Source organism: Bufo bufo, chromosome 1 (assembly GCF_905171765.1).
Source record: "Bufo bufo chromosome 1, aBufBuf1.1, whole genome shotgun sequence".
Classification (NCBI taxonomy): Eukaryota; Metazoa; Chordata; class Amphibia; order Anura; family Bufonidae; genus Bufo; species Bufo bufo.
In genome coordinates this window covers 400,651,086-400,677,272 of record NC_053389.1, presented here as the reverse complement: position 1 = coordinate 400,677,272, position 26,187 = coordinate 400,651,086, and the positions used below count along the sequence as shown (strand labels likewise).

Here is a 26,187-nt window from a genome sequence, read left to right as displayed (position 1 = left end):
ACTCATACAGCCAATGCATTCCAATACAGAAGTATTGGAATGCATTGTAAAGGATTAGACCCCCAAAAGTTGAAGTCCCAAAGTGGGACAAAAAGAAAGTGAAAAAAAAGTTTAAAAAATAAAGTTTTTCCCCCAAAAATTTAAAGTTTCAAGTAAAAATAAACAAAAACTTAATTTTCCCCAAATAAAGTAAAAAAAAAAAGTTGGTAAAAAATAGGGGGGGGGGGGGGAAAGTATACATATAAGGTATAGCCGCGTCCGTATCGACCGGCTCTATAAACCTATCACATGACCTAACCCCTCAGATGAACACCGTAAAAAATAAAAAATAAAAACTGCTAAATAAACAATTTTTTGGTCACCTTACATCACAAAATGTACAACAGCAAGCGATCAAAAAGGCGTTTGCCCACCAAAATAGTACCAATCTAACCGTCACCTCATCCCGCAAAAAATGAGCCCCTACCTGAGACAATCGCCCAAAAAATAAAAAAAAATGGCTCAGAATATGGAGACGCTAAAACATAATTTTTTGTGTTTTAAAAAATATTATTATATTATATTATTGTTATTCTGTAAAACTTACATAAAATAAATAAAAAGTATACATTTTAGGTATCGCCGCGTCCGTATCGACCGGCTCTATAAAAATATCACATGACCTAACCTCTCAGATGAACACCGTAAAAAATTAAAAATAAAAACTGTGCTAAACCATTTTTTGTCACCTTACATCACAAAAAGTGTAATAGCAAGCGATCAAAAAGTCACACGCACCCCAAAATAGTGCCAATCAAACCGTCATCTCATCCCGCAAAAATCATACCCTACCCAAGGTAATCGCCCAAAAACTGAAAAAATTATGGCTCTCAGACTATGGAAACACTAAACATTAATTTTTTTTGTTTCAAAAAAGAAATCATTGTGTAAAACTTACATAAATAAAAAAAATGTATACATATTAGGTATCGCCGCGTCCGTGACAACCTGGTCTATAAAAATACCACATGATCTAACCTGTCGGATGAATGTTGTAAATAATAAAAAATAAAAACGGTGCCAAAACAGCTATTTCTTGTTACCTTGCCTCACAAAAAGTGTAATATAGAGCAACCAAAAATCATATGTACCCTAAACTAGTACCAACAAAACTTCCACCCTATCCCGTAGTTTCTAAAATGGGGTCACTTTTTTGGAGTTTCTACTCTAGGGGTGCATCAGGGGGGCTTCAAATGGGACATGGTGTCAAAAAAAACCAGTCCAGCAAAATCTGCCTTCCAAAAACCATATGGCATTTCTTTCCTTCTGCGCCCTGCCGTTTGCCCGTATAGCAGTTTACGACAACATATGGGGTGTTTCTGTAAACTACAGAATCAGGTCCATAAATATTGAGTTTTGTTTGGCTGTTAACCCTTGATTTGTAACTGAAAAAAAAAAATATTAAAATGGAAAATCTGCCAAAAGTGAAATTTTGAAATTATCTCTCTATTTTCCATTAATTCCTGTGGAACACCTAAAGGGTTAACGACGTTTGTAAAATCAGTTTTGAATACCTTGAGGGGTGTAGTTTCTAGAATGGGGTCATTTTTGGGTGGTTTCTATTATGTAAGCCTTTACAAAGTGACTTTAGACTTTAAACTGGTCCTTAAAAAGTGGGTAAGCCTCACAAAGTGACTTCAGACCTGAAGGTGTAGAAACTCCTAGTCTGAATGTGCATTTATTTCCATCCACAGGCAGCATTCTGGTGCACATGTGAGGCCCGGGCTATATCAGCCAGTCTTGGGTGGGGCTCAGAGCTCTCTGCCTCCTTCCATTGTATGCATGGTCACATGCTGGAGGTTACTGGGAGATTGCTTTGAGTCTGACCTTGCGCACCTGTAATTCGCCCACTGGCTCCTGGTATTGCCCATACGGCCCAGGTAGGTTTAGCGTTAGGTTCCCGAGCTACTTGAGAAACCTTGGCGCGGTGCTCGGGCTCAGACATGTCCTCCAAGCAGGATATGTTGGCTAATTCTTAATTTTACACCAGTACGAGGGTTAGTAAGACCGCAGAGTGCACCTGTATTTGTTTTTGTTATGTTATTTACACCTGAACCGATCCCTAAAAATTGGTTTTTTGAAAATTTCTGAAAAATTTCAAGATTTGCTTCTAAACTTCTAAGCCTTGTAACATCCCCAAAAATAAAATATCATTCCCAAAATGATCCAAACATGAAGTAGACATATGGGGAATGTAAGGTAATAACTATTTTTGGAGGTACTACTACGTATTCTAGAAGTAGAGAAATTGAAACTTGGAAATTTGCAATTCTTTACAAATTTTTGGTAAATTTGGTATTTATTTATAAATAAAAATGATTTTTTTTTTTTACTTCATTTTACCAGTGTCATGAAGTACAATATGTGAAGAAAAAACAATCTCAGAATGGCCTGGATAAGCGTTTTAAAGTTATCACTACTTAAAGTGACACTGGTCAGATTTGCAAAAAATTGTCTGGTCCTTAAAGGGTTTAGGTCACCCCACAAAACTCTTTTTTTTTTTTTTGGATAGTTAGATTCCTTATAGCGCGATATAGGAGAATATAATAGTCTTACTTACTTTCATGCGGCCAATTCTTTAGAAAACGAAGTTTTATAATATGTAAATCCGGTCTCTACCAGCAAGTAGGCCGTCTACTTGATGGTAGCCGCAGCAGAAATCCGCCCCCTCGCCGTGTTGATTGACAGGGCCAGCCGTGATCTCCTCCTCCGGCCGGCCCTGTCAGTATTTCAAAAATCGCGCGCCTCTGGTCATTCGGCGCAGGCGCTCTGAGATGAGGAGGCTCGTCTCCTCAGCACTCCCTCAGTGCGCCTGCGCCGATGACATCACCGAAAGAGAAGACGTCATCGGCGCAGGCGCACTGAGGGGGTGCTGAGGAGACGAGCCTCCTCATCTCAGTGCGCCTGCGCCGAATGACCAGAGGCGCGCGATTTTTGAAATACTGACAGGGCCGGCCGGAGGAGGAGATCACGGCTGGCCCTGTCAATCAACACGGCGAGGGGGCGGATTTCTGCTGCGGCTACCAGCAAGTAGACGCCCTACTTGCTGGTAGAGCCCTGATTTACATATTATAAAACTTCGTTTTCTAAAGAATCGGCCGCATGAAAGTAAGTAAGACTATTATATTCTCCTATATCGCGCTATAAGGAATCTAACTATCCAAAAAAAAAAAAAAAAAAAGAGTTTTGTGGGGTGACAGAAACCCTTTAAGGTGAAATAAGGCTGTGTCCTTAAGGAGTTAAGGCCATCTGTCCACCAGCTGAAGCTCAACAGAAGATGGGTGTTGCAACAGGACAACGACCCAAAGCATAGAAGTAAATCAACAACAGAATGGCTTAAACAGAAGAATATACGCCTTCTGGAGTGGCCCAGTCAGAGTCCTGACCTCAACCCGATTGAGATGCTGTGGCATGACCTCAAGAAAGCGATTCACACCAGACATCCCAAGAATATTGCTGAACTGAAACAGTTCTGTAAAGAGGAATGGTCAAGAATTACTCCTGACCGTTGTGCACGTCTGATCTGCAACTATAGGAAACGTTTGGCTGAAGTTATTGCTGCCAAAGGAGGTTCAACCAGTTATTAAATCCAAGGGTTCACATACTTTTTCCACCTGCACTGTGAATGTTTACATGGTGTGTTCAATAAAAACATGGTAACATTTTAATTATTTGTGTGTTATTAGTTTAAGCAGACTGTGATTGTCTATTGTTGTGACTTAGATAAAGATCAGATCACATTTTATAACCAATTTGTGCAGAAATCCATATCATTCCAAAGGGTTCACATACTTTTTCTTGCAACTGTACTTGTTGGGATGGACGGGCCATTTTTATTTTATTGGGGTGTGAAGTGTATAAACCTTTATTTTGTGTGAGGGGTATGTGCAATGAGCAGAACACTGGGTCATTGGGGCTGCTATGCAGTGGGTCAGATTTAGGTGTAACTAAGTTTGTGACGCCAGTTGCAGCTTGTGCAGGTACTGTAAAAGGGCCCTTTAAGATCGTATGAGCTCATGTACTAGGTTAGGAATGCGATCGTATGAGCTCATGTACTAGGTTAGGAATGCCAGAGGGGGAGATTGTCTCTGTATTGTGTCAACGGTGTCTCCTACCTGCAGTACGGCTGGACTCCTGTATCCTGGCTTACATGCAACAAAATTGAGTGTTGTAAATAGGAGTAATAGAGGAATGATTGAATTCCACACAGAGAATAGGGTCCAACTTGTCTTTACTTGATGTTATAAGAGGCAGCTTTAGATCCATACAATGTTACAGCAATAGTCTTTAGGTCCCAGCAGGTATTGGCAATATGTGGCAGGAATTATATCTATATTCTGCATCTGAACATACGCCTTTAAGAATCTGGCAGGTTTCTGTCTTCTGCTCTGTCTGAGGTCTACTTAGTTTGGGCCTGACTAACTATGGAGGTACTTATCTTCTCCTTGTATTTGGAATCTGTACTTACTGGACTGCTCGCAGGGAATGGTGGTTTCTTCCTTGAGATCTGTAGTTCTGAAAATGGCTGCTTTCTTTGTCATCCAGCTGAGGTAAGGAACTCAGGCTGGGAAGGTTGCTTTGGGCCTCAGGTTAGGCCTGAATCCTTGGTTGGGATCCCTGTTTCTGGGAGCTCCTATTCACACAGCCTACCCCAACAGGGGGTGGCTGGTATACTGCCTAGAACTTTCTATCCTCCCTCTGAAGTAGGATCTGGGAACATTCCATTCCTTCTCAGATAGGGGGAAGCTAGCCTGGAATGGTATATTCCATTCTAGGTATACTAACTGGCTTGGTTCTGCTACATACTGCTGCCACCTGCTGGTGTACATGGATATTACAGCATAAATACAATGCAACAGACCTGGAAAATGCACATTATGGGGAAAATGATGCAAACTTATACCAGATGACATTATGCATATACTTGACATTATGAAGCAGGGGAACAAAAGTTTAGTGACATACTTCAGTATGTTACATATGTATGTTGTGTTTACACACGTGAAGGGGCTTGTAATAAATTTGAATTTAATTCAGAAGAAAAAAAAAAAAAATTGTAAAAAAAAAAAATTGAAGTACAAACTGAGCGCAGACACGATCCCTGATCGGTGCTCAGTGGTTGCAAAATGCATGTACACAGATGGAGCATTTGTGCAAAATTCTAAACTGACACTAAATGAAATATATATGTATATATACATACCGGGTATATATATAAAACTAACTACCACTAACTGCAGGTCTTTTTTGACGCAAAAAAAAACAACTACTGATCGGTGCTCAGCAGCACGCACGCACACAGATGGTGTGTGCAAAAACTGTAGTATAAAAATTCACTGCAGTGTTAAAAAAGTGAACATTGGCTAAAATTTAACATATCTATATAAATATAGAACTCTATATATATATATTTATATAAAGCCCTAACTCCAATTCCTTCTTTTTGAACCAAAAAAATGAAAAATTAGCAAAAAATAAATAAATTAACACAGATGCGAAAAAATAAAAAGCAAAGAATAATCCCCAGGTGCTGATCAGAAAGCGATGCAGAGCTGGAAAATTGTAAAGAAAAAAAAACGCATGGACCAAATGCCGTCCGTAAAAAAAAAAAAAAGGACGGGGGAAGGGAGGGGACAGGAACGGAGGGTGGTTTAGGGATCTGAAACAACTGCAAATGAAAAAAAATAATATTAATCAGTGCAGCTATTCCAGATGCAAGGGTCCTTAAGGGGTTAAAAGGCTTCTATCATCAGGAACATAGTTATTAAAACTGGCAGCTGACAGTTGGCCCCTTCTTTCTGTGTGCCTCCGTTTTTGTGAAAAATGAACTCATATTTTATACAAATAAGCCACTAGGCGCAATGGGGGTGTCGACCCTAATCCTAGAGGCTCCATTCTCCCTTATGACGCTGTTTGACAGGGCCAGGCAGGATGGTGTGAACACTGAATTAACAACCATCACAAAAAAAATAAAAAATTATACATCATCACTGAATCCTTAACGAGGCTTTTTCGTTTTTACATTTTCATTTTTCTTCCATCTTCCTGGAGCCATAACTTTTACTTTTCCGTTCACATATCCATATGAAGGCTTGTTTTTTGCAGGACAAAGTTGTACAATGCCACCATTTAATATGGCCTACGATATAGTAGGAAGCAGAAAAAAAAAAATTCCAAATGGGGTGGAATTGTAAATAAAAGCAATTCTTCCTCAGTTTTACAGGTTTTGTCCCTACGGCGTTCCCTTTGCGGCAAACGTGACCTATGCCCTTGATTCTCTGGGTCAGTACGATTACAATACCACATATGTATAGGTTTTATATGTTTAAATACTAAATAAATTTTAAAAAATGGACATCACCATATTCTGACCCCCATAACTTTTTTTTTGGTAATTTCTACTCACTTTTTGTGGGACAATCTGTAGTTTTTATTTTTACCATTTTGGAGTGTGTGACTTTCACTATGACATTTTATTAGTTTTTTTGGGGGTAAGAAGTGATGAAAAAAGGTGAATCAGCAATTTTGATATTTTTTATAACAGAAAAAAGTATTTTTTTAATATGGCGTATTTTAATAGTACAGGTATTTTTGGAAGTGGTGATGCCCATGATGTTTATATTTTTTTTATTATTTATATATTTTATTGTAAGCAAAAGTGGTGGATTTAAATGTAACTTTAAAAAAATAATATTTGTAGCCCTTTTAGTTGGTTAAAATGTCCACTACTTTGCTTTTTTTCAACATGGCTAGCTGATCTAAGTTGGCCTGCCACCTGCTGGCCAACATAGGAACTGTACTCTACTACGCTAGGTCTCTTCAGAAAGAACCAGTCTACTAGAATTAATGATCGCCGCACGGGGATGCCGGTCTTAACCTGAAAGCACACGCTTCTGTGTTTTTCACCCTTTTGATCCTGTGATCACATTTCATCCCAGCATCTAAAGGCTGTAATGTCCACGAGCGGCATCATTGGCAGTTGCAGATATTAGCTGCGGGCCTCTGCTTTTCGAAACAGCAGAGACCGACCGGCTATGGCACCGGCAGCAGGCGCCATGTTTACAAGCTGCACCAGTACCGTACATGTATGGCACTGGTAGCGAAACTGTTAAATGAATAAGAATGATTTTCTATAAAGAAGGCTAAATAAAATAAAAACACAATTCAGCCCCAATAACCAACGTAATCTTGCCCATGTCAGTGATTTCTAATCAGCTACAGAGGAGTAGCAATATTATGTAACCATCATCCTCTATGTCCCTCCAGCATACCGTGCCAGTGCTAAACCATGTTGCCCCAGTGCACCTACAGAATCCTAACTAGTAGTACACCATTTTAAACGTACCTAAACTATACTCTCCATAAAGAGAGATGGTACCCCCCAAATCCTGACCTAGCCTGCTTCTCACCCAGTTAAATGGGTCCTCTCACTTCAGCACATGGAATTCATCATGTAGATAAAGTTAATATAATCCACTTACTAATGTATTGTGATTGTCCACATTGCCTCCACTGCTGGCTGGATTCATTTTTCCATCACAGACAAAAAAAAACTTATATGTAGCACTTTTTTGTCTGAACAGAAACTGAACGGACTCCATCATAGTCGGCAGGGTCTGTTCAGCTTCTTCCCTGTCAGTTAGGACGGGCTCACATCACATTTTTGTCATACATTTAATGTACGCCCACAAATGTATATATGTTAACAGGTGCCTCAGACAGATGCCATACTGTGGCATCCATCAACATATAGCACCATAGTGTAAAAATAATATATATACAGTCCTGATAAAAAGTTTAAGTCCACTTGTAAAATGGCAAAAAATCCTATTTAGCATGGCTGGATCTTAACAAGGTTTCAAGTAGAGCTTCAACATGCAACAAGAAGAAATGGGAGTGAGACAAAACATTTTTTGAGCATTCAATTAATTGAAAATAACGATTAAACTGAAACAGGCTGTTTTTCAGCTGATCCAAAGTTTAGGACCACATGCCCTTAAAAGGCCAAATCTGTGCAAAGTTGTGGATTCATTGTCATTTTCTGTCAGGTAGTCACACGTTGTGATGGCAAAGGCAAAAACTCTCCCTTTTTGAACGTGGTCGGGTTGTTGAACTGCATAAGCAGGGTCTCTCACAGCGCACCATTGCTGCTGAGGTGGGACGCAGTAGGACAGTCATTTGGAATTTCTTAAATGATCTTGAGGGTTATAGAACAAAAAAGTCAAGTGGAAAACCCCAAAAAAATGTCATCAGCACTGAGCCGGAGAATCCAATTGGCTGTCCGTCAAGACACTGGACAATCCTCGACCCAAATTAAGGCCCTTACCGGTGCTGACTGCAGCCCCATAACCATCAGACGGCATCTGAGACTGAAGGGCTTCAAAAACTAAAAACTTCTTCAAAGACCACATCTCCTTGAACGCCACAGAACTGCTCGTTTGGACTTTGCAAGAGAGCACCAAACATGGGACATTCAAAGGTGGAAGAATGTTTTATTCTCTGATGAGAAAAAATTTAACCTTGATGGTTTCCAACGTTACTGGCATGACAAGCAGATTCCACCTGAGACGTTTTCTACGCGCCACAGTGGAGGGGGCGCCATAATGGTCTGTGGTGCTTTTTCCTTCAGTGGAACAATGGAGCTTCAGGAAGTGCAGGGGCGTCAAACGGCCGCTGGCTATGTCCAGATGTTGCAGAGAGCATTCCTCATGACTGAGGGCCCTCGTCTGTGTGGTAACGACTGGGTTTTTCAACAGGACAACGCTACAGTACACAATGCCCGCAGGACAAGGGACTTCTTCCAGGAGAACAACATCACTCTTTTGGCCCATCCTGCGTGTTCCCCTGATCTAAATCCAATTAAGAACCTTTGGGGACGGATGGCAAGGGAAGTTTACAAAAATGGACAACAGTTCCAGACAGTAGATGACCGTCTTAACCACTTGGAGAAATGTTCCCACTCACCTCATGGAAACGCTTGCATCAAGCATGCCGAAACGAATTTTTGAAGTTATCAACAATAACGGCGGAGCTACTCAGTACTGAGTTCATGTTTGGAAGTTGGATTTCTGTTTTGGGGGGGGGTTTAGTTTTTTTTTGGACGTATGGTCCTAAACTTTTGATCAGCTGAAAAACAGCCTGTTTCAGTTTAATCGTTATTTTCAATTAATTGAATGCTCAAAAAATGTTGCATGTTGAAGCTCTACTTGGAACCTTGTTAAGATCCAGCCATGCTAAATATGATTTTTTGCCATTTTTCAAGTGGTCCTAAACTTTTGATCAGGACTGTACTTTAGCCTATACTTTTTTTTCAGAATGGAAAACTGCAAACTGCAACAGTGGTATACTACGCTTTCCAATCCTGCAGAGTCCTACAAAAATAACTATATTTTCCTTTTTTACAATGGAACTCCATGGTGATGGATGCCACAGTACGGCATCTGAGGTATCCGATAATGTATACGTTTTTTGTGTATGTTGACAAAAGCCCACCCTTATGTGTCCCATCCAGAACTTCTGTTATTTTTGTTGTTCTGCTCATCTAATGGAGCAGAACAGAAATAAATTGCAGTGGTTTGGGCATGCCCTAAGAGGTGAGCGTGCAGGAAACCGTTAGTGGTCTAAATAACATGAGATAATTATAGTGAAGGGATAAAGTCCAGTCTAATATGGCGGATCCTCCCTGTACTTTACCAATTGGCTTTAATAGCCTGCATTCACTACATGCATCACACACATATCAGTGCAGCGTGTGATGTACGAGGTGTATGGGGTGCAGCGTGTGATGTACGAGGTGTATGGGGTGCAGCGTGTGATGTACGAGGTGTATGGGGTGCAGCGTGTGATGTACGAGGTGTATGGGGTGCAGCGTGTGATGTACGAGGTGTATGGGGTGCAGTGTGTGATCATCACACACTGCACCACATACATCGATAGATTACACACTGCTGTCACCTTGTTCTGCGCCTCCATCTTGATGTCTGGGATGTAGTCTTCAGCTCCACCGCTGCCATATTTGACGGGGTCCTTGGGAAGCGTGCCCGGCTATCCTTACTATAGCAACCCTCCTCCTTACAGCTCCCGCCAGCTTTCTCTGCTGCAGGACACTGTACCGCCCAAACTAACCAATAACAAAGCTCCTTATTGCAGGCACAAGCAGCATTGATGCACTTCCATGCCGTTCAGAGCGCCCTGCGGTGATGAATGGCATGGAAATGTCTACGGCGTTTTGGTACACAGTAAAACAGCCTGAACAGGCATTATTACGACCTTTGGTCTGAAGTCATCCGAACATTCCTATATCATCAACACAGTGTAATACTGCTGGTTATTAACCGATGAACAAGCAAACGGCGGATCGTGCTAATTACAATCTGCCGCTGGCAAATAACTGTACCGCATGGAGACAATCGATGGTACAGCGACCGCTCCTCCCCATCCTGTGGACAAGATGGCTGCATGTAATAGCAGTGGTCTCCTCAGGAAGCAAGTAGGTGATTCCTTTCTTATCGTCTGTTAAATCTGCCTATGTAACACAGCCTTTACACACATTGCCAACAACATACAATCTCACACAGCCCCCCCCCCATCTCAGTGTACAATTCCACACAGCCCCCTTCACATAAAACCCACAGTGAGCACCCTCCAACACAACCCCTCATCTCAGCATACAATCCAACACAGCCCCCCCATATACAACCCAGACACCTCCGTCACAGCATAAAATGCAACTCAGACCCCCTATACAACCAGATACCCCGTCAGTCAGCATCCACAACTACCCCCCTACCATCTCAGTGTACAATCCCTCACATACAACCTACAGACATCACCCTACTACATAGCCACCCCTCGGAGCATACAATACAGCACAGCCCCTCCCCCCATATACAACCCAGACACTTCCTTAGAACACAGCCCCCCCCCCCCCCCCATACAACCAGATACCCCATCCCTCACCCATAACCACCATCTTTGTGTACAATCCCACACAGTCCCCCTCACATACAACCCAGACACCACCCTACTACACAGCCTCCCATTCCAGCATACAATCAAACACAGCCCTCCCCATACAACCAGATATCCACACAGCCCACCACCATCTCAGTGAACACTCCCTCACAGCCCCCCATATACAACCCATACATACACCTACCTAGAACACAGACCTCCAGTCTCAGCATAAAATGCAATCAGCCAGATATCCCCTCCCTCAGCATCCACCATCTCAGTATACAACCCAGACACCACCCTACTACACAGCCTCCCATTCCAGCATACAATCAAACACAGCCCTCCCCATACAACCAGATACCCCCTGCATCCACACAGCCCACCACCATCTCAGTGAACACTCCCGCCCAGGCCCCCCCAGCCAGATATCCCCTCCCTCAGTATACAACCCACAGACACCACCCAGCACCCTATATACAACCAGACACAGCTGTCTCCCAGATTCTCAGTGTACAGTCCCTCACAGTTCAGAATAGGTATATTAGTGGGGTTCCGCCTACTTCTACTATGTTGCCGTTTTTTTTAAGTTCACTACATTTGGAAAAAAAAAACTTCACAATCTTGGAAAAAGCGTACGTCTCTTCTGTTTCCGATCCACGTGATCTAGGAGTGTCACGTGATGTTGTGAAGTCAGAAGGTCGTAACCGGATATAGTATTTAGCCATTTCCGGTTTGAATCTGACACGTAGCAACGGGATTGTGCAGCCGGGATAGCGGCGGGGAGGTGAGAGGCCTGTGGTCGGTGGGATGAGTGGCCGTGCACTTTGGATTGTCTGTGCTCTCGGCTGGGAAATGACAGTGCGGGCATGTTTCTCTGGCGACTCCCCCACCGATATTTCTGCGGGTTTATATAGAGCAGATGCTGGGTGACAACCACAGATGGCAGCGATTACACTGTGGGGGGAGTTGTCACCCAGCTTTCTGTCCTGAGCGGTACAGCTCTGTATTGTGGAGATCTACTGCAGTATTTGGCCTGATTCACACTGGCGTCCTGGATTTATCGCACGTGCATTGTAGGAAAACCGCACAATTTCACTCAGTTTTGTCTGCGATTTGCGTTCCGATGCTCAGTTTTTTCCGTGTGAGTCTAATCCGTTTTGCAAGCGCGTCAGAAAAAACTGAATGTGGTACCAAGACCTGAACCCGGACTTCTTCACTGAAGTTTGGGTTAGGTATTCAGTAGATTTTATTATTTTCCCTTATAACATGGTTATAAGGGAAAATAATAGCATTCTGAATACAGAATTCTTACTAAAATGTGGATTGAGGGGTTAAAAAATAAATAAAATTAACTCCCCTCCTCCTGATGTTCGCACAGCCGGCATCGTCTTCTTTCAGGACCTGCCAAAGGACCTTTGATGTAATCGCGCTCACCACGTGGTTAGTGCTGTGACGTTGGCGCAGGTCCTGCTGAATGAAGGTAGAATCTTCTATCCTTATTCAGCAGGACCTGTGCTGACATCGCCACACTAACCACGTGATTACGTCATCAAAGGTCCTGAAAGAAGACAATGCCGGCTGCGCGAACATCAGCATGAGGGGAGTTAATTTAATTTTTTTTTAACCCCTCAATCCACATTTTAGTAAGAATTCTGTATTAAGAATGCTATTTTTTCCCCTTATAACTATGTTATATGGGAAAATAATACAGTAAATTGACTTATCAATTTACTAACATCATCACCTAGCAACCATTCACTTCAGTGGAGGATAGCTGCATTTACCAGCTCCGTCCCTTGTGTAGGTACAGGTACCTGTAGTGCCATTCCCTTCAGTGGAGGATAGCTGCATTTACCAGCTCCGTCCCTTGTGTAGGTACAGGTACCTGTAGTGCCATTCCCTTCAGTGGAGGATAGCTGCATTTACCAGCTCCATCCCTTGTGTAGGTACAGGTACCTGTAGTGCCATTCCCTTCAGTGGAGGATAGCTGCATTTACCAGCTCCGTCCCTTGTGTAGGTACAGGTACCTGTAGTGCCATTCCCTTCAGTGGAGGATAGCTGCATTTACCAGCTCCGTCCCTTGTGTAGGTACAGGTACCTGTAGTGCCATTCACTTCAGTGGAGGATAGCTGCATTTACCAGCTCCGTCCCTTGTGTAGGTACAGGTACCTGTAGTGCCATTCCCTTCAGTGGAGGATAGCTGCATTTACCAGCTCCGTCCCTTGTGTAGGTACAGGTACCTGTAGTGCCATTCCCTTCAGTGGAGGATAGCTGCATTTACCAGCTCCATCCCTTGTGTAGGTACAGGTACCTGTAGCGCCATTGACTTCAGTGGAGGATAGCTGCATTTACCAGCTCCGTCCCTTGTGTAGGTACAGGTACCTGTAGTGCCATTCCCTTCAGTGGAGGATAGCTGCATTTACCAGCTCCGTCCCTTGTGTAGGTACAGGTACCTGTAGTGCCATTCCCTTCAGTGGAGGATAGCTGCATTTACCAGCTCCATCCCTTGTGTAGGTACAGGTACCTGTAGTGCCATTCCCTTCAGTGGAGGATAGCTGCATTTACCAGCTCCATCCCTTGTGTAGGTACAGGTACCTGTAGCGCCATTGACTTCAGTGGAGGATAGCTGCATTTACCAGCTCCGTCCCTTGTGTAGGTACAGGTACCTGTAGTGCCATTCCCTTCAGTGGAGGATAGCTGCATTTACCAGCTCCGTCCCTTGTGTAGGTACAGGTACCTGTAGTGCCATTCCCTTCAGTGGAGGATAGCTGCATTTACCAGCTCCATCCCTTGTGTAGGTACAGGTACCTGTAGCGCCATTGACTTCAGTGGAGGATAGCTGCATTTACCAGCTCCGTCCCTTGTGTAGGTACAGGTACCTGTGGCGCCATTCACTTCAGTGGAGGATAGCTGCATTTACCAGCTCCGTCCCTTGTGTAGGTTCAGGTACCTGTGGCGCCATTCCCTTCAGTGGAGGATAGCTGCATTTACCAGCTCCGTCCATTGTGTAGGTACAGGTACCTGTGGCGCCATTCCCTTCAGTGGAGCGTCCGTTCAGGGTATGTTTGGCCTGATCTACATGGTGAAAACTGTTGACATGCACTGTGCTGGCTATAGGGAGATACATGTATTTGTACAGTACTTATGGTGGGGGACGGCAATTACATTACAAAGGACTATCCTGCGTTATTGCCATACGTCATGGCTAGTGATGGTATGCTCTTCTTGAATGCTATTTTCTTTGATTTTCAGAACTGCTGCCATGTCAAACTTTGATAACTTCAATCAAGACTTCTACCAGACGACCTATAGTATTGATGATCATTCTCAGGCTTACAACTACAATACACAAGGCGGAGCACAATATAACAAGTAAGATACGCTCTCCTCTCATAATACACATCCGTGGTAAACCCACTTACCTCCATGTGCACAACGTCTGTGTTCTGTCACGGGTCACTGCTGAATGACTGACATAGTGTCTCTCTTTTTCTCTCCCGCTTCCTCTCTCTCTTTGTTTTCCCCACACTTTCTTTCTGTCTCTCCCTCTCTCTTTTTTTTTCCCTTTCTTTCTTTCCCTTTTCTCTCTCTCATTATTTCTTTCTCTATTTTTTCTTCTTTTTTTCTCACATTGTTGCGCTCTCTTCTTTTCTCTCTCTTTTTCTTCTTCATTTGCTCATTTTTTTTTATTTTTTTTCACACTCACTTGCTCATTAAACTCACAGAAAAAAGTGGTCTAAATGGGTGGAAATGCTCCAAACCCAGACACTGTAGCGTGTCTATAACCGGGGGAGCAATTCCTCCGCATGCGGTCCGCAGATAAAGGCAATCCCAGCAAAAAATGCGTACAATGGAGGATGCCGGAGCGGACCGCATGCACCACAAGGACATCTTACACAAAATTATACATTGTGCAGTTGAAAAAATATAGATACAAAAATCACTGCAAAAAATGCACCAAAATTATACGCAACTGACAATACTAGCTAATTCCTCAAGCTGATGTTAAAAGCTGAGAACTTTGCCAATATACTGCAGTCAGGAACATATCGGAGCCCCTCATGCGCCACGTCACGGTGTCTCAGCAAGCATGGGGTCCTACCACTAAACTGCCCGTGGTGTGTGAACAGGGTCTGACCAGTGCTAGAAACCAACTCACAGCCAGACTCTCACATGCCTCCATAGTGGTATCACCAATGCACTGTGAGGTAGGATAAAGCTGTGAGCCGCACCCACAACAGACCATGTGACACAGAAGCCGCACCCACAACAGACCATGTGACACAGAAGCTGCACCCACAACAGACCATGTGACACAGAAGCTGCACCCACAACAGACCATGTGACACAGAAGCTGCACCCACAACAGACCATGTGACACAGAAGCTGCACCCACAACAGACCATGTGACACAGAAGCTGCACCCACAACAGACCATGTGACACAGAAGCTGCACCCACAACAGACCATGTGACACAGAAGCTGCACCCACAACAGACCATGTGACACAGAAGCTGCACCCACAACAGACCATGTGACACAGAAGCTGCACCCACAACAGACCATGTGACACAGAAGCTGCACCCACAACAGACCATGTGACACAGAAGCTGCACCCACAACAGACCATGTGACACAGAAGCTGCACCCACAACAGACCATGTGACACAGAAGCTGCACCCACAACAGACCATGTGACACAGAAGCTGCACCCACAACAGACCATGTGACACAGAAGCTGCACCCACAACAGACCATGTGACACAGAAGCTGCACCCACAACAGACCATGTGACACAGAAGCTGCACCCACAACAGACCATGTGACACAGAAGCTGCACCCACAACAGACCATGTGACACAGAAGCTGCACCCACAACAGACCATGTGACACAGAAGCTGCACCCACAACAGACCATGTGACACAGAAGCTGCACCCACAACAGACCATGTGACACAGAAGCTGCACCCACAACAGACCATGTGACACAGAAGCTGCACCCACAACAGACCATGTGACACAGAAGCTGCACCCACAACAGACCATGTGACACAGAAGCCGCACCCACAACAGACCATGTGACACAGAAGCCGCACCCACAACAGACCATGTGACACAGAAGCCGCCAGGTGCAAAAGAACGTTACCTGCAAAATGAAGTGGCACATTCCATACACATAAAGACAATTTTTCTCATTGTTGCGCTCTCTCCTTTTTTCTCTTGCACTTTATTTTCTCTTTTGCACTTTTTCTTCTTCATTTGCTCTTTTTTCACACTCACTTGCTCATTACTTTTTTTTTTCTTCTCTCCCACTCTCTGTTGCTCCCATTCAAGGGAGTTACAGAAACGGCATATCAGAGCCCACTCAGCTGTCTCCACTATGGCTGCGGAAAATGAGGGTTATTCCAATCGCAGCAATATTTGGCTGAGGTGGACATAACCCTAAGAACACTTAAAAGCACCTTGTCAATAATGCTTGTCAACCTTGTCCCATTATCCAAAGTGACAATAGTAAATGAATTCAAGCGTGCCTGGGTTAGACATCCATTTTAAGAGAACTTGTAGGAGAGATACATTTGGCTTATCAGATGACTTTTATTTTTATATTTCGAGTCTGTGTTATGTTCACTTATGTCAGTGCATGTTTGTGAACCCCTCCAATGTTGGAGCAGTCATTTTATGTTACTGCTTACGCACATATTTTACACAATGAATGTTAGGCCTCTTTCACACGGCCATGTGCTGGGCCTGTGCTGCAGTCCCCACAGGCACCGACCGTGGGGCAGCCGCGATCTGTCCGTTCTGCAAACAGATAGAGCAATTTCTATATTTTTGCGGAATGGAACACCATGAAAGAACTCCGTAGTACTTCCGTGGGGTCCCCCTCCGTGCTTCCGTTCCGCACCGGATTTGGGGACCCATTCAAGTGAATGGGTCCGTATCTGTGATGCGGAATTCACACGGCTGGTGACCCGTGTATTGCGTTCGTGTGAAAAAGGCCTTAGTTTGGGGATTGCTACAACTTTGGGACAGAAACACAAAAGAATAAGTTATGGTTAATTCCATTTATTTTGTTGGTACGGATTGTAGAATAACAAATATTGTTGTGTTTTTTTTTTTTACTTTATGGAGAGAACGTGATGAGATTTGATTATTATATAAGCAATAATTTAGACATATACTGAGAAGTGAAATGTATATATCGCTGAATGGCGGTGCGGTGTATTTCTGTTACCAGACACTTGTATTTTGCAGACAGTACCCTTATGATTATGCCCAGCAAGGTGGCCTTATTCCTCCAGAGATGATTCCCCAACAGCAGCCTTACACAGGCCAGATCTTTCAACCCACACAAACGTACACTCCTACTTCAGCAGACTCTGTGTATGGAAGCGGATTTGATGATGAGCCACCTTTATTAGAAGGTAAAGTCCATTCTACGGAATGATCGGTGTCCGTGCGTTTTTATTTACTGCCACAGATAACACAGGAAATACTGTTTATCAGTCAAAACTAGAAAGGCTCAAATGTGTCCTCTGTGTGGTACGCAACTATTTCCAGTTTTCTTTTTCAACTTAAATTTTAACTTTTCATTTCTCATTGAAATTGTGACAATTGTATAGAAACTCTGTTTTGAACAGATTTTGTATCAATCAATATTAAAGCAAATACAAGAAACTTTGTAATACATCTTATTAGGGAAAAATCCCCCTTTCTCCACTTATCCACCACTTTTTTCCTTGCCTTCTCCGTTGATCACTCACTCTGTTTTGAGAGAGGAAGCAGAGTAATAGCTTTCTGATTGATCTGGCTGCATGCTGCCCATGGAAATCTGTGGGGTGGTGGTGGAGGGAGACAGAGGCAGAGACACACACAGATACATTGTTACTGACTGTCGTTTTTCCATCTCTGGGAGTGTTACAGAGATGTAGAGAAGCACAGTTTCCCTATTTTCTGTGAGAGGTTTGTTGAGACAGCTAGTCTAGACCACAAACTCTCATTAGAGAGAGCCATTGTTGTAAAATGTAAGATAGAAGTCATACAATAGCCATATTTTCCGGAGTTTGGCTCAAATGACAGTGTATTCTGAAAAGTTATAAGATGTAGATTGGTTGTGCACACCTCATATGGAAGTATATATTTGTATATACATACACACAGGGATTTCTTTGTGTATAGTATTTTGTTTTATATGTAAAATAAATACTATCTATTCAAATATTATGTATGATCAATATTCAAGATATTGTTCAATCTATAGTGATTACAGTGGAATATGAGTTTTAGTGTGATATATTTCCTATAATAGTCAGGTAAATATTGTGCCAACAAAATAGATATATGTGAATAAGTAGGTGAATTGATGTATTACAGTGATAGGTGCAAGGATATATGTTTAAAAAGCCATCCACAATAGGACCTCCTGGGTTTGGTATATAAGAAAAAATAAAAATATATATATTTTTTTTTTTACTACAAGTGCATAAATCTAACCACGATGGGGTGAACACCACAATAAACAAAACACGTTGCGTTATAGTTCAGCGGGTCAGCGATAATTCCGCTGCACTATAAAGAACAATTGGAAATTATCTCTTCCAGCGATATTATGGACATAATAGTTGAAAACCACAATAATATATAATATATTGCAGACCCCAATACACGGAATGGAACCGATACGTTCGCCTGCAAGAGGCCTAACTGTCAGTGGAGGTCCCAGCACTTGGAGACCCACCAATCAAGACTCACTATGTCACTTTTTTAAAAGCTCGGTGATACTGCTTAAATGGTATATCCAACAATGGTACAGACTAAATCCTAACCACTTGGCATTTTAGTTTCTCTGCCTACTTGCGCCAAGCCAAGCCAGAACTGAGACTCGGAGTTCCTTCACTTTGTACTATGGGCGGAGCTCCATATTAGGAGGTTATTCTCCACAGTTGTTAGGTGAACTTCCATAGAAATCTATGGGTGCCATATTCTAGTTCTGTGCTAACTGGAGATTGCACACAATCCCACACCTTCATAAAGCATAACCTGAACCTTAAAGGCAATAGTTAGTCAATTAAACAGTCCATTTTGCTTGCCCTTTAGTAGACTTTGGTCCATATTTTCTGATTAATATGCATATGTGCTTTTGCTCTGCAGAGCTTGGAATCAATTTTGACCACATTTGGCAGAAGACGTTAACCGTGCTACACCCTCTAAAAGCAGCAGATGGCAGCATCATGAATGAAACGGATTTGACTGGACCGATGGTTTTTTGTCTTGCATTTGGTGCCACGTTGTTGCTGGTAGCTATAATTTTTCCCGTCTTTTATTGTTGAGGGGTGATTGTTTAGATCTGCTTGAATGCTTTTATTAAACTTTTACAGGCCCCGAAGTAAAACCGTTTCCACAACAGGTTTTATTTTTCCCTCTTGTTTTTATGCATCACATCTTTGACATCCTGGATTATTGTCTTGTGACCTTCTGTTTGTTTACCAAACCTCTGAACCAAATGGAATAAGTTCTTCCACAACTATGACGGCATTGCCTGATATTACCTAGTTTTAGGAAGTCTTGTGTCAGTAATTTCTTCTGAATCCAGAATTTATCCGTCTTAAAATACAGAGTCATTATGGATATTATATGTCCCCCTTCAAAATAAATGCGGTTCCAGTTAAACACTTTCTCATTTTCCAATACACATAGGGGGGATTTATCAAACTGGTGTGAAGTAGAACTGGGTTAGTTTTCCATAGCAACCAATCAGATTCCACCTTTCATTTTCCAAAGGAGCTGTGAAAAATGAAAGGTGGAATCTGGTTGCTATGGGCAACTAAGTCAGTTGTACTTTACATCAGTTTTATAAATCCCCCCCCCCCCCCCAAGTTTCCTGCAAAAACTGTACGCTTAATTAAAAATATTAAAAATAAATTGCTTGTTAATTGGCAATAAAAATGTGTGCACGGAAGGCTTATATTATTGTTTAGGACTTGTTCACATCTGCATTGACTTTTCAGTTTCTAGAACAAAAAAAACGGATATAGATCAAACGATGAATACAAACAGAATACCTTCTATTTTTGTCCATCGCCACCATAATGTTGAAAAATTGAAAGTTTGAATGCTCCGTTCTGTATGTATCTGTTAGTTTTGATGGAAAGAAAAGTTTTGCCGACAGGACTTTTCCTTCCGCCGACAATAGTGGCAATCTAACCGAATGGACGCTAACTCGGCAAAACTGAAGCTCAGAAACACCAATTTAAAGAAACAAGGATTAAAGACTTGTTTTCTCTCAGTTTTTCTGTTCCTCTGATAAAACAATAACAAAAGTCGGCGCAGTCATGAGCAAGGTCTCATATTCTGTCTTTTTTCTTTTTGCAGGCTGGTAAGATTCAGTTTGGCTATGTTTATGGGATCAGTGCAATCGGCTGTGTAGGGATATTCTGCCTTCTTAATTTGATGAGTATGACCGGAGTTTCGTTTGGCTGTGTTTCCAGTGTTCTGGGATACAGTCTCCTCCCAATGATTATCCTGTCTGGATTTGCTGTGGTTTTTTCTTTGCAGTAAGTTTGTTTTTAGCTTTATCTAAAACGGGGATCAGCAACTTCCGGCACCTCAGCTGTTCTGAAACTACAACTCCTAGAATCCTCATTTGACTTCCAGCTGAGTGAGTGCATGCTGGAAGTTGTAGTTTCACAGCAGCTAGAGTGCAGATGGTTGCTGACCTCTGATCTAAGGTGTTCACTTTGGACATTTCCTTTTCCCCAGGGTTTGAACAAGCTCTTAGTAGCCAAGGCAGTGGTTTCACAATTCAACCTGTGTCCACGCCACAGGAGTATTTACCACCATAGCCTCCACGTATGCAGGCTTAGCTGACCACTCTAACTTTAACTTGACCCACTAGGTTTTCTCTCTGCTCCACCCCTCACCCAACTCTTATCTTTTCACACAAAAAAAAATTGGAGTAAGGTCCCTTTCACACCAGCGAGTTTCATGTCCAGGGAGAGCACCCGTTCTGAAGTCCAGAGCGCGGCCAGGGTCGCATAGCATTATATAGATTCATGATGCTATGTAACCCTTAGGCCCCTTTCACACGAGCGAGTATTCTGCGCGGATGCGATGCGGGAGGTGAACGCATTGCACCTGCACTGAATACTGACCCATTCATTTCTATGGGGCTGTTCACATGAGCGGTGATTTTCACGCATCACTTGTGCGTTGCGTGAAAATCGCAGCATGCTCCTCTTTGTGCGTGTTTCACGTAACGCAGGCCCCATAGAAATGAATGGGGTTTCGTGAAAATCGCAAGCAAGTGCGGATGCGTTGAGATTTTCACGCACGGTTGCTAGGAGACGATCGGGATGGAGACCCGATCATTATTAATTTCCCTTATAACATGGTTATAAGGGGAAATAATAGCATTCTGAATACAGAATGCATAGTAAAACAGCGCTGGAGGGGTTAAAAAAAAATAAAAAAAATAAACCTTAGTCCACTTGATTGCGTAGCCGGCATCTCCTTCTGTCTCCTTTGTTGAATAGGACCTGTGGTGAGCATTAAATACAGGAACAGGACCTTTGATGACGTCACTCCGGTCATCACATGATCCATGGTGATGGATCATGTGATGACCGGAGTGACGTCATCAAAGGTCCTTGACCTGTAATGGACGCTCACCACAAGTCCTGTTCAGCAAAGGAGACAGAAGGAGATGCCGGCATCGCGATCAAGTGGACTAAGGTGAGTTAATTTTTTTTACATTTTTTTTTTTTTAACCCCTCCAGCGCTGTTTTACTAAGCATTCTGTATTCAGAATGCTATTATTTTCCCTTATAACCATGTTTTATAAGGGAAAATAATACAATCTACAGAACACCGATCCCAAGCCCGAACTTCTGTGAAGAAGTTCGGGTTTGGGTACCAAACATGCGCGATTTTTCTCACGCGAGTGAAAAACGCATGAGTTTTTTTTTTTTTTTTTTTTTAAACCCAATAGTTATACGCATAATAATATGCGGAAACAATGTATACAGCACCAAACTAACAAAATCACACACATAATCCAAATACATTATTTATTCCATAGTATCAAATAGACATACATTACATAAAATCCCTGTTATGGCCAAATCCCAAATAATCATGAATCCAAAGTGCAACACCTTACACATAAATAAACATCAAGATATGGTAAGACAGGGATTAGTTATACTCCATCAGGGTGGATCAACCAAGCACAGTGGAGAAAATCAATTTGCAAGTCAACTGGATGAATCAAGCATACAGACCAAGAGCCTGGGCGGGCAAACTACAGTGTCTTGCAAAAGTATTCCCCCCTTCCCCCCTTGACTTATTTTTGGGTTTAGTTACATTACAGCCTTAAATTCAATGTTGTGAATGTGATCAGAATTTTATGTGATGGATCAGAACACAATAGTCTAAGTTGGTGAGGTGAAATGAGAAAAATATATAAATAAAACTATTGTTTAGAAATAGAAAACAGAAAATTGGCATGTGCGTATGTATTCACCCCCTTTGTTAGGAAGACCATAAAAAGCTCTGGTGCAACCAATTACCTGCAGAAGTCACATAATTAGTGAAATGATGTCCACCTGTGTGCAATCTAAGTGTCACATGATCTGTCATTACATATACACACCTTTTTTGAAAGGCCCCAAAGGCTGCAACACCTAAGCAAGAGGCATCGCCAACCAAACACTGCCATGAAGACCAAGGAACTCTCCAAACAAGTAAGAGACAATGTTGTTAAGAAGTACAAATCAGGGTTAGGTTCTAAAAAAAAATATCCAAATCTTTGATGATCCCCAGGAGCACCATCAAATCTATCATAACCAAATGGAAAGAACATGGCAAACCTGCCAAGAGACGGCCGCCCACCAGAACTCACGGACCAGGCAAGGAGGGCATTAATCAGAGAGGCAGCACAGAGACCTAAGGTAACCCTGGAGGAGCTGCAGAGTTCCACAGCAGAGACTGGAGTATCTGTACATGGGACGACAATAAGCCATACGCTCCATAGAGTTGGGCTTTATGGCAGAGTGGCCAGAAGAAAGATATTACTTTCAGCTAAAAACAAAAAGCACGTTGTGAATTAGCGAAAAGGCATGTGGGAGACTCCCAAAATGTATGGAGGAAGGTGCTCTGGTCTGAAATTAAATTGAAAAAATTTAAACTTTTCTGGCATCGAAGAAAACGTCACAACACATCACATCACCCAAAGAACACCATCCCCACAGTGAAACATGGTGGTGGCAGCATCATGCTGTGGGGATGGGACTGGAAACTGGTCAGAGTTGAGGGAAAGATGGATGGTGCTAAATACAGGGATATTCTTGAGAAAAACCTGTACCACTCTGTGCGTGATTTGAGGCTAGGACGGATGTTCATCTTCCAGCAGGATAATGACCCCAAACACACTGCTAAAGCAACACTTGAGTGGTTTAAGGGGAAACATGTAAATGTGTTGGAATGGCCTAGTCAACGCCCAGATCTCAATCCAATAGAAAATCTGTGGTCAGACTTAAAGATTGCTGTTCACAAGTGCAAACCATCCAACTTGAAGGATGAAATAAAATATAAAAAGTCAGTCCTGTGTCCCAACACGGACAATTACTTGCGCTGCTGGTCCCGGAGTAGTGTGGTAGGTAGTTCACACTGGATATACAGATAATAGAAGTTTTGGAACCGCGCTGCTTGAGACTATGTTTTATTCTACTCACAAGAGTTGGTAGACAAAAGGCATATAACACAACGTGACGGTTTTATTGTGTTATATGCCTTTTGTCTACCAACTCTTGTGAGTAGAATAAAACCTTTTAAACTAACTTGTAAAAGGGTGCTTCACTATTCTGCCAATCTTCTTAACCCTGTAGAGGAGGCGGTCTGTGGAAGATCGGATCCTTTAGATGAAGAGGAGAGAGGCCGGTGCCCTGCGCTATTCACTGTTGATCGGGGAACATAGTCTCAAGCAGCGCGGTTCCAAAACTTCTATCATCCAACTTGAAGGAGCTGGAGCAGTTTTGCAAGGAGCAATGGGCAAAAATCATAGTAAGATAGAGACTTATCCAAAGTGACTTGGAGCTATGATTGGCTCTACAAAGTATTGACTTTAGGGGGGTGAATAGTTATGCACATTGGCATTTTCTGTTATTTTGTCCTATTTGTTGTTTGCTTCACAATAAAAAAAAATCTTCAAAGTTGTGGGCATGTTCTGTAAATTGATGCAAATCTTCAAACAATCCATGTTAATTCCAGGTTGTGAGGCACCAAAATACGAAAAAAGTCAAGGGGGGGGGGGATACTTTTGCAAGACACTGTAGTCTGTAGTTTGCCCGCCCAGGCTCTTGGTCTGTATGCTTGATTAATCCAGTTGACTTGCGAATTGATTTTCTCCACTGTGCTTGGTTGATCCACCCTGATGGAGTATAACTAATCCCTGTCTTACCATATCTTGATGTTTATTTATGTGTAAGGTGTTGCACTTTGGATTCATGAATTTCTGGGATTTGGCCATAACAGGGATTATATTTGTAATTTGGCATTAAGTGGAGTGAGAGATATATTTATATCTGGATGACTTACTGCTTATATATAATACTACCCTATTCATGTATGTAAAGGGATTTGGTTGATGGGACCGTGCAGACCTTGAATCTGGTAGGGGCAATATCCTTCACAGCGTCTTATCTGTACTGCAATTTAATAGTATTTTTTTTTTGTAGTAGCACAGAAAACAATTAGTTCCCATAGCATGTGTATATTTATGTATATAATATATCTAATGATTATGTATCCTAATATATAAAATTGTGTCTATTTCAGAGGAATTGTTGGTGTCCTCCTGACAGCTCTAATAATAGGCTGGTGCAGCTTCTCTGCCTCAAAGATCTTCATCTCTGCTTTGGCCATGGAAGGACAACAGCTCCTTGTCGCCTATCCCTGTGCTTTACTATATGGGGTATTTGCCTTGATTTCTGTCTTTTGAACTGTACATTAAAGTTGGACTACAGTGGGCCAAACACACATTGAAGATGGATCTAAACAGTTTTGGATCACTAAGCTGTCGTCATCATGCACATCTTGGGGAACAAGTGACATACATCTTATGTTCATGTTTTGTATAGGACTTTTAAATACTGAATTTGCTCAGAATATCCTTGAAAAGTACTCAGATTTTATGGCCTTTACTGGCTGACCCAACAAGCATGCTGGGAGTTGTTGTTTATGGAACCAAAATTTGATAGTAATAAAAAAGAAAATTCTGAGTTCAAAATGTCTTAATTTATAGTAAACGTTAATTCAGGTTGTCAATGTTAAAGCATATGTTCAGTACTGTTTCGCAGTTTACATATAGATATCAGATTGAGTACATTACTTATAGCTCAGAGCTGCACTCGCAATTCTGCTGGTTAGCTCCTAAATAGTGTTGAGCAAAGCGAGCTTCGTATGCTTCATCAGAAGTCACTTCCTTCATAACTCTGGAATAATACTGTACAGAGATTTGTCTCCATACAGTATTAGAATGTATGGGCTCTGATGAGCTGAAGTTAGTTATTCGCGAAGTCGCGTGTGACTTCGTTGAATAACTTCGGTGGTTGATCTTTAAAGTGGAAATAGGGGGCCCATATATTGTAATACCGTACGGAGATGGATCTCCGTACAATATTATTCCGAAGTTTTGAACAAAGCGAATTCAGATGAAGCATCCGAAGCTCGCTTTGCTCAACACTACTCCTAAAGTAGGAGAGTCTGTGTTTCTTTCTTCAATACCAGCAGAATAGTGAACACGGCTCTGAAGTATAATACAGGCTGTAACCGAGCAAGCTATGTAATGTATTTCTAAGATGATAACCGTGATGGTTGTTTAAAGGGAACCTGTCATCAACTTTGTGCTGCCCATACTAACGGCAGCATAAAGTATAGACAGGCGAGTTGATTTCATCAGTCTGTCATTTAAAGGTAATTGTTTGCCGAGAATAGGGGTGGGCGATAAGGCCTAAAACCTATATTGCAATATATTTTGAAGCATGTGCGATATGCGATATATTATTTTCCTCTGTATGTATACAAAAAATACAAATTACAAAACTTTTTTTCAAGAAATGTTTAATATTTGTATTGTGTAACAGATCTTTTTCCAAACAATGTAAAAATGAAGTCGAAGTGTTAGTAAAACACAAA

General features: G+C 42.2%; 1 protein-coding gene across 2 annotated transcripts; it reads left to right on the top strand.

The window, feature by feature from the left end:
* Window positions 1–11,715: 11,715 nt before the first annotated feature.
* On the top strand, window positions 11,716–25,279 carry YIPF5 (Yip1 domain family member 5). 2 transcript variants are annotated; one of them, XM_040406076.1, is made up of 6 exons: window positions 11,716–11,776; window positions 14,246–14,367; window positions 17,251–17,420; window positions 19,147–19,292; window positions 20,368–20,549; window positions 24,829–25,279. In XM_040406076.1, exons 2-6 carry the CDS (start codon window positions 14,258–14,260, stop codon window positions 24,989–24,991), a joined length of 771 nt encoding a protein of 256 aa, XP_040262010.1. In that variant the 5' UTR covers window positions 11,716–11,776; window positions 14,246–14,257; the 3' UTR covers window positions 24,992–25,279. The 2 variants fall into 2 exon arrangements, with proteins under 2 accessions (XP_040262010.1, XP_040262003.1); XM_040406069.1 differs by having other exon boundaries at window positions 11,726–11,779; window positions 14,248–14,367.
* Window positions 25,280–26,187: the final 908 nt, after the last annotated feature.

Coding starts and splice junctions, on each gene's coding strand:
- YIPF5 (XM_040406076.1), top strand. CDS start 14,258: ATGTCAAACTTTGATAACTTCAATCAAGACTTCTACCAGACGACCTAT. Junction 17,421..19,146: donor TGAGCCACCTTTATTAGAAG/GTAAAGTCCATT, acceptor TTTGCTCTGCAG/AGCTTGGAATCAATTTTGAC. Junction 20,550..24,828: donor GCTGTGGTTTTTTCTTTGCA/GTAAGTTTGTTT, acceptor TGTCTATTTCAG/AGGAATTGTTGGTGTCCTCC.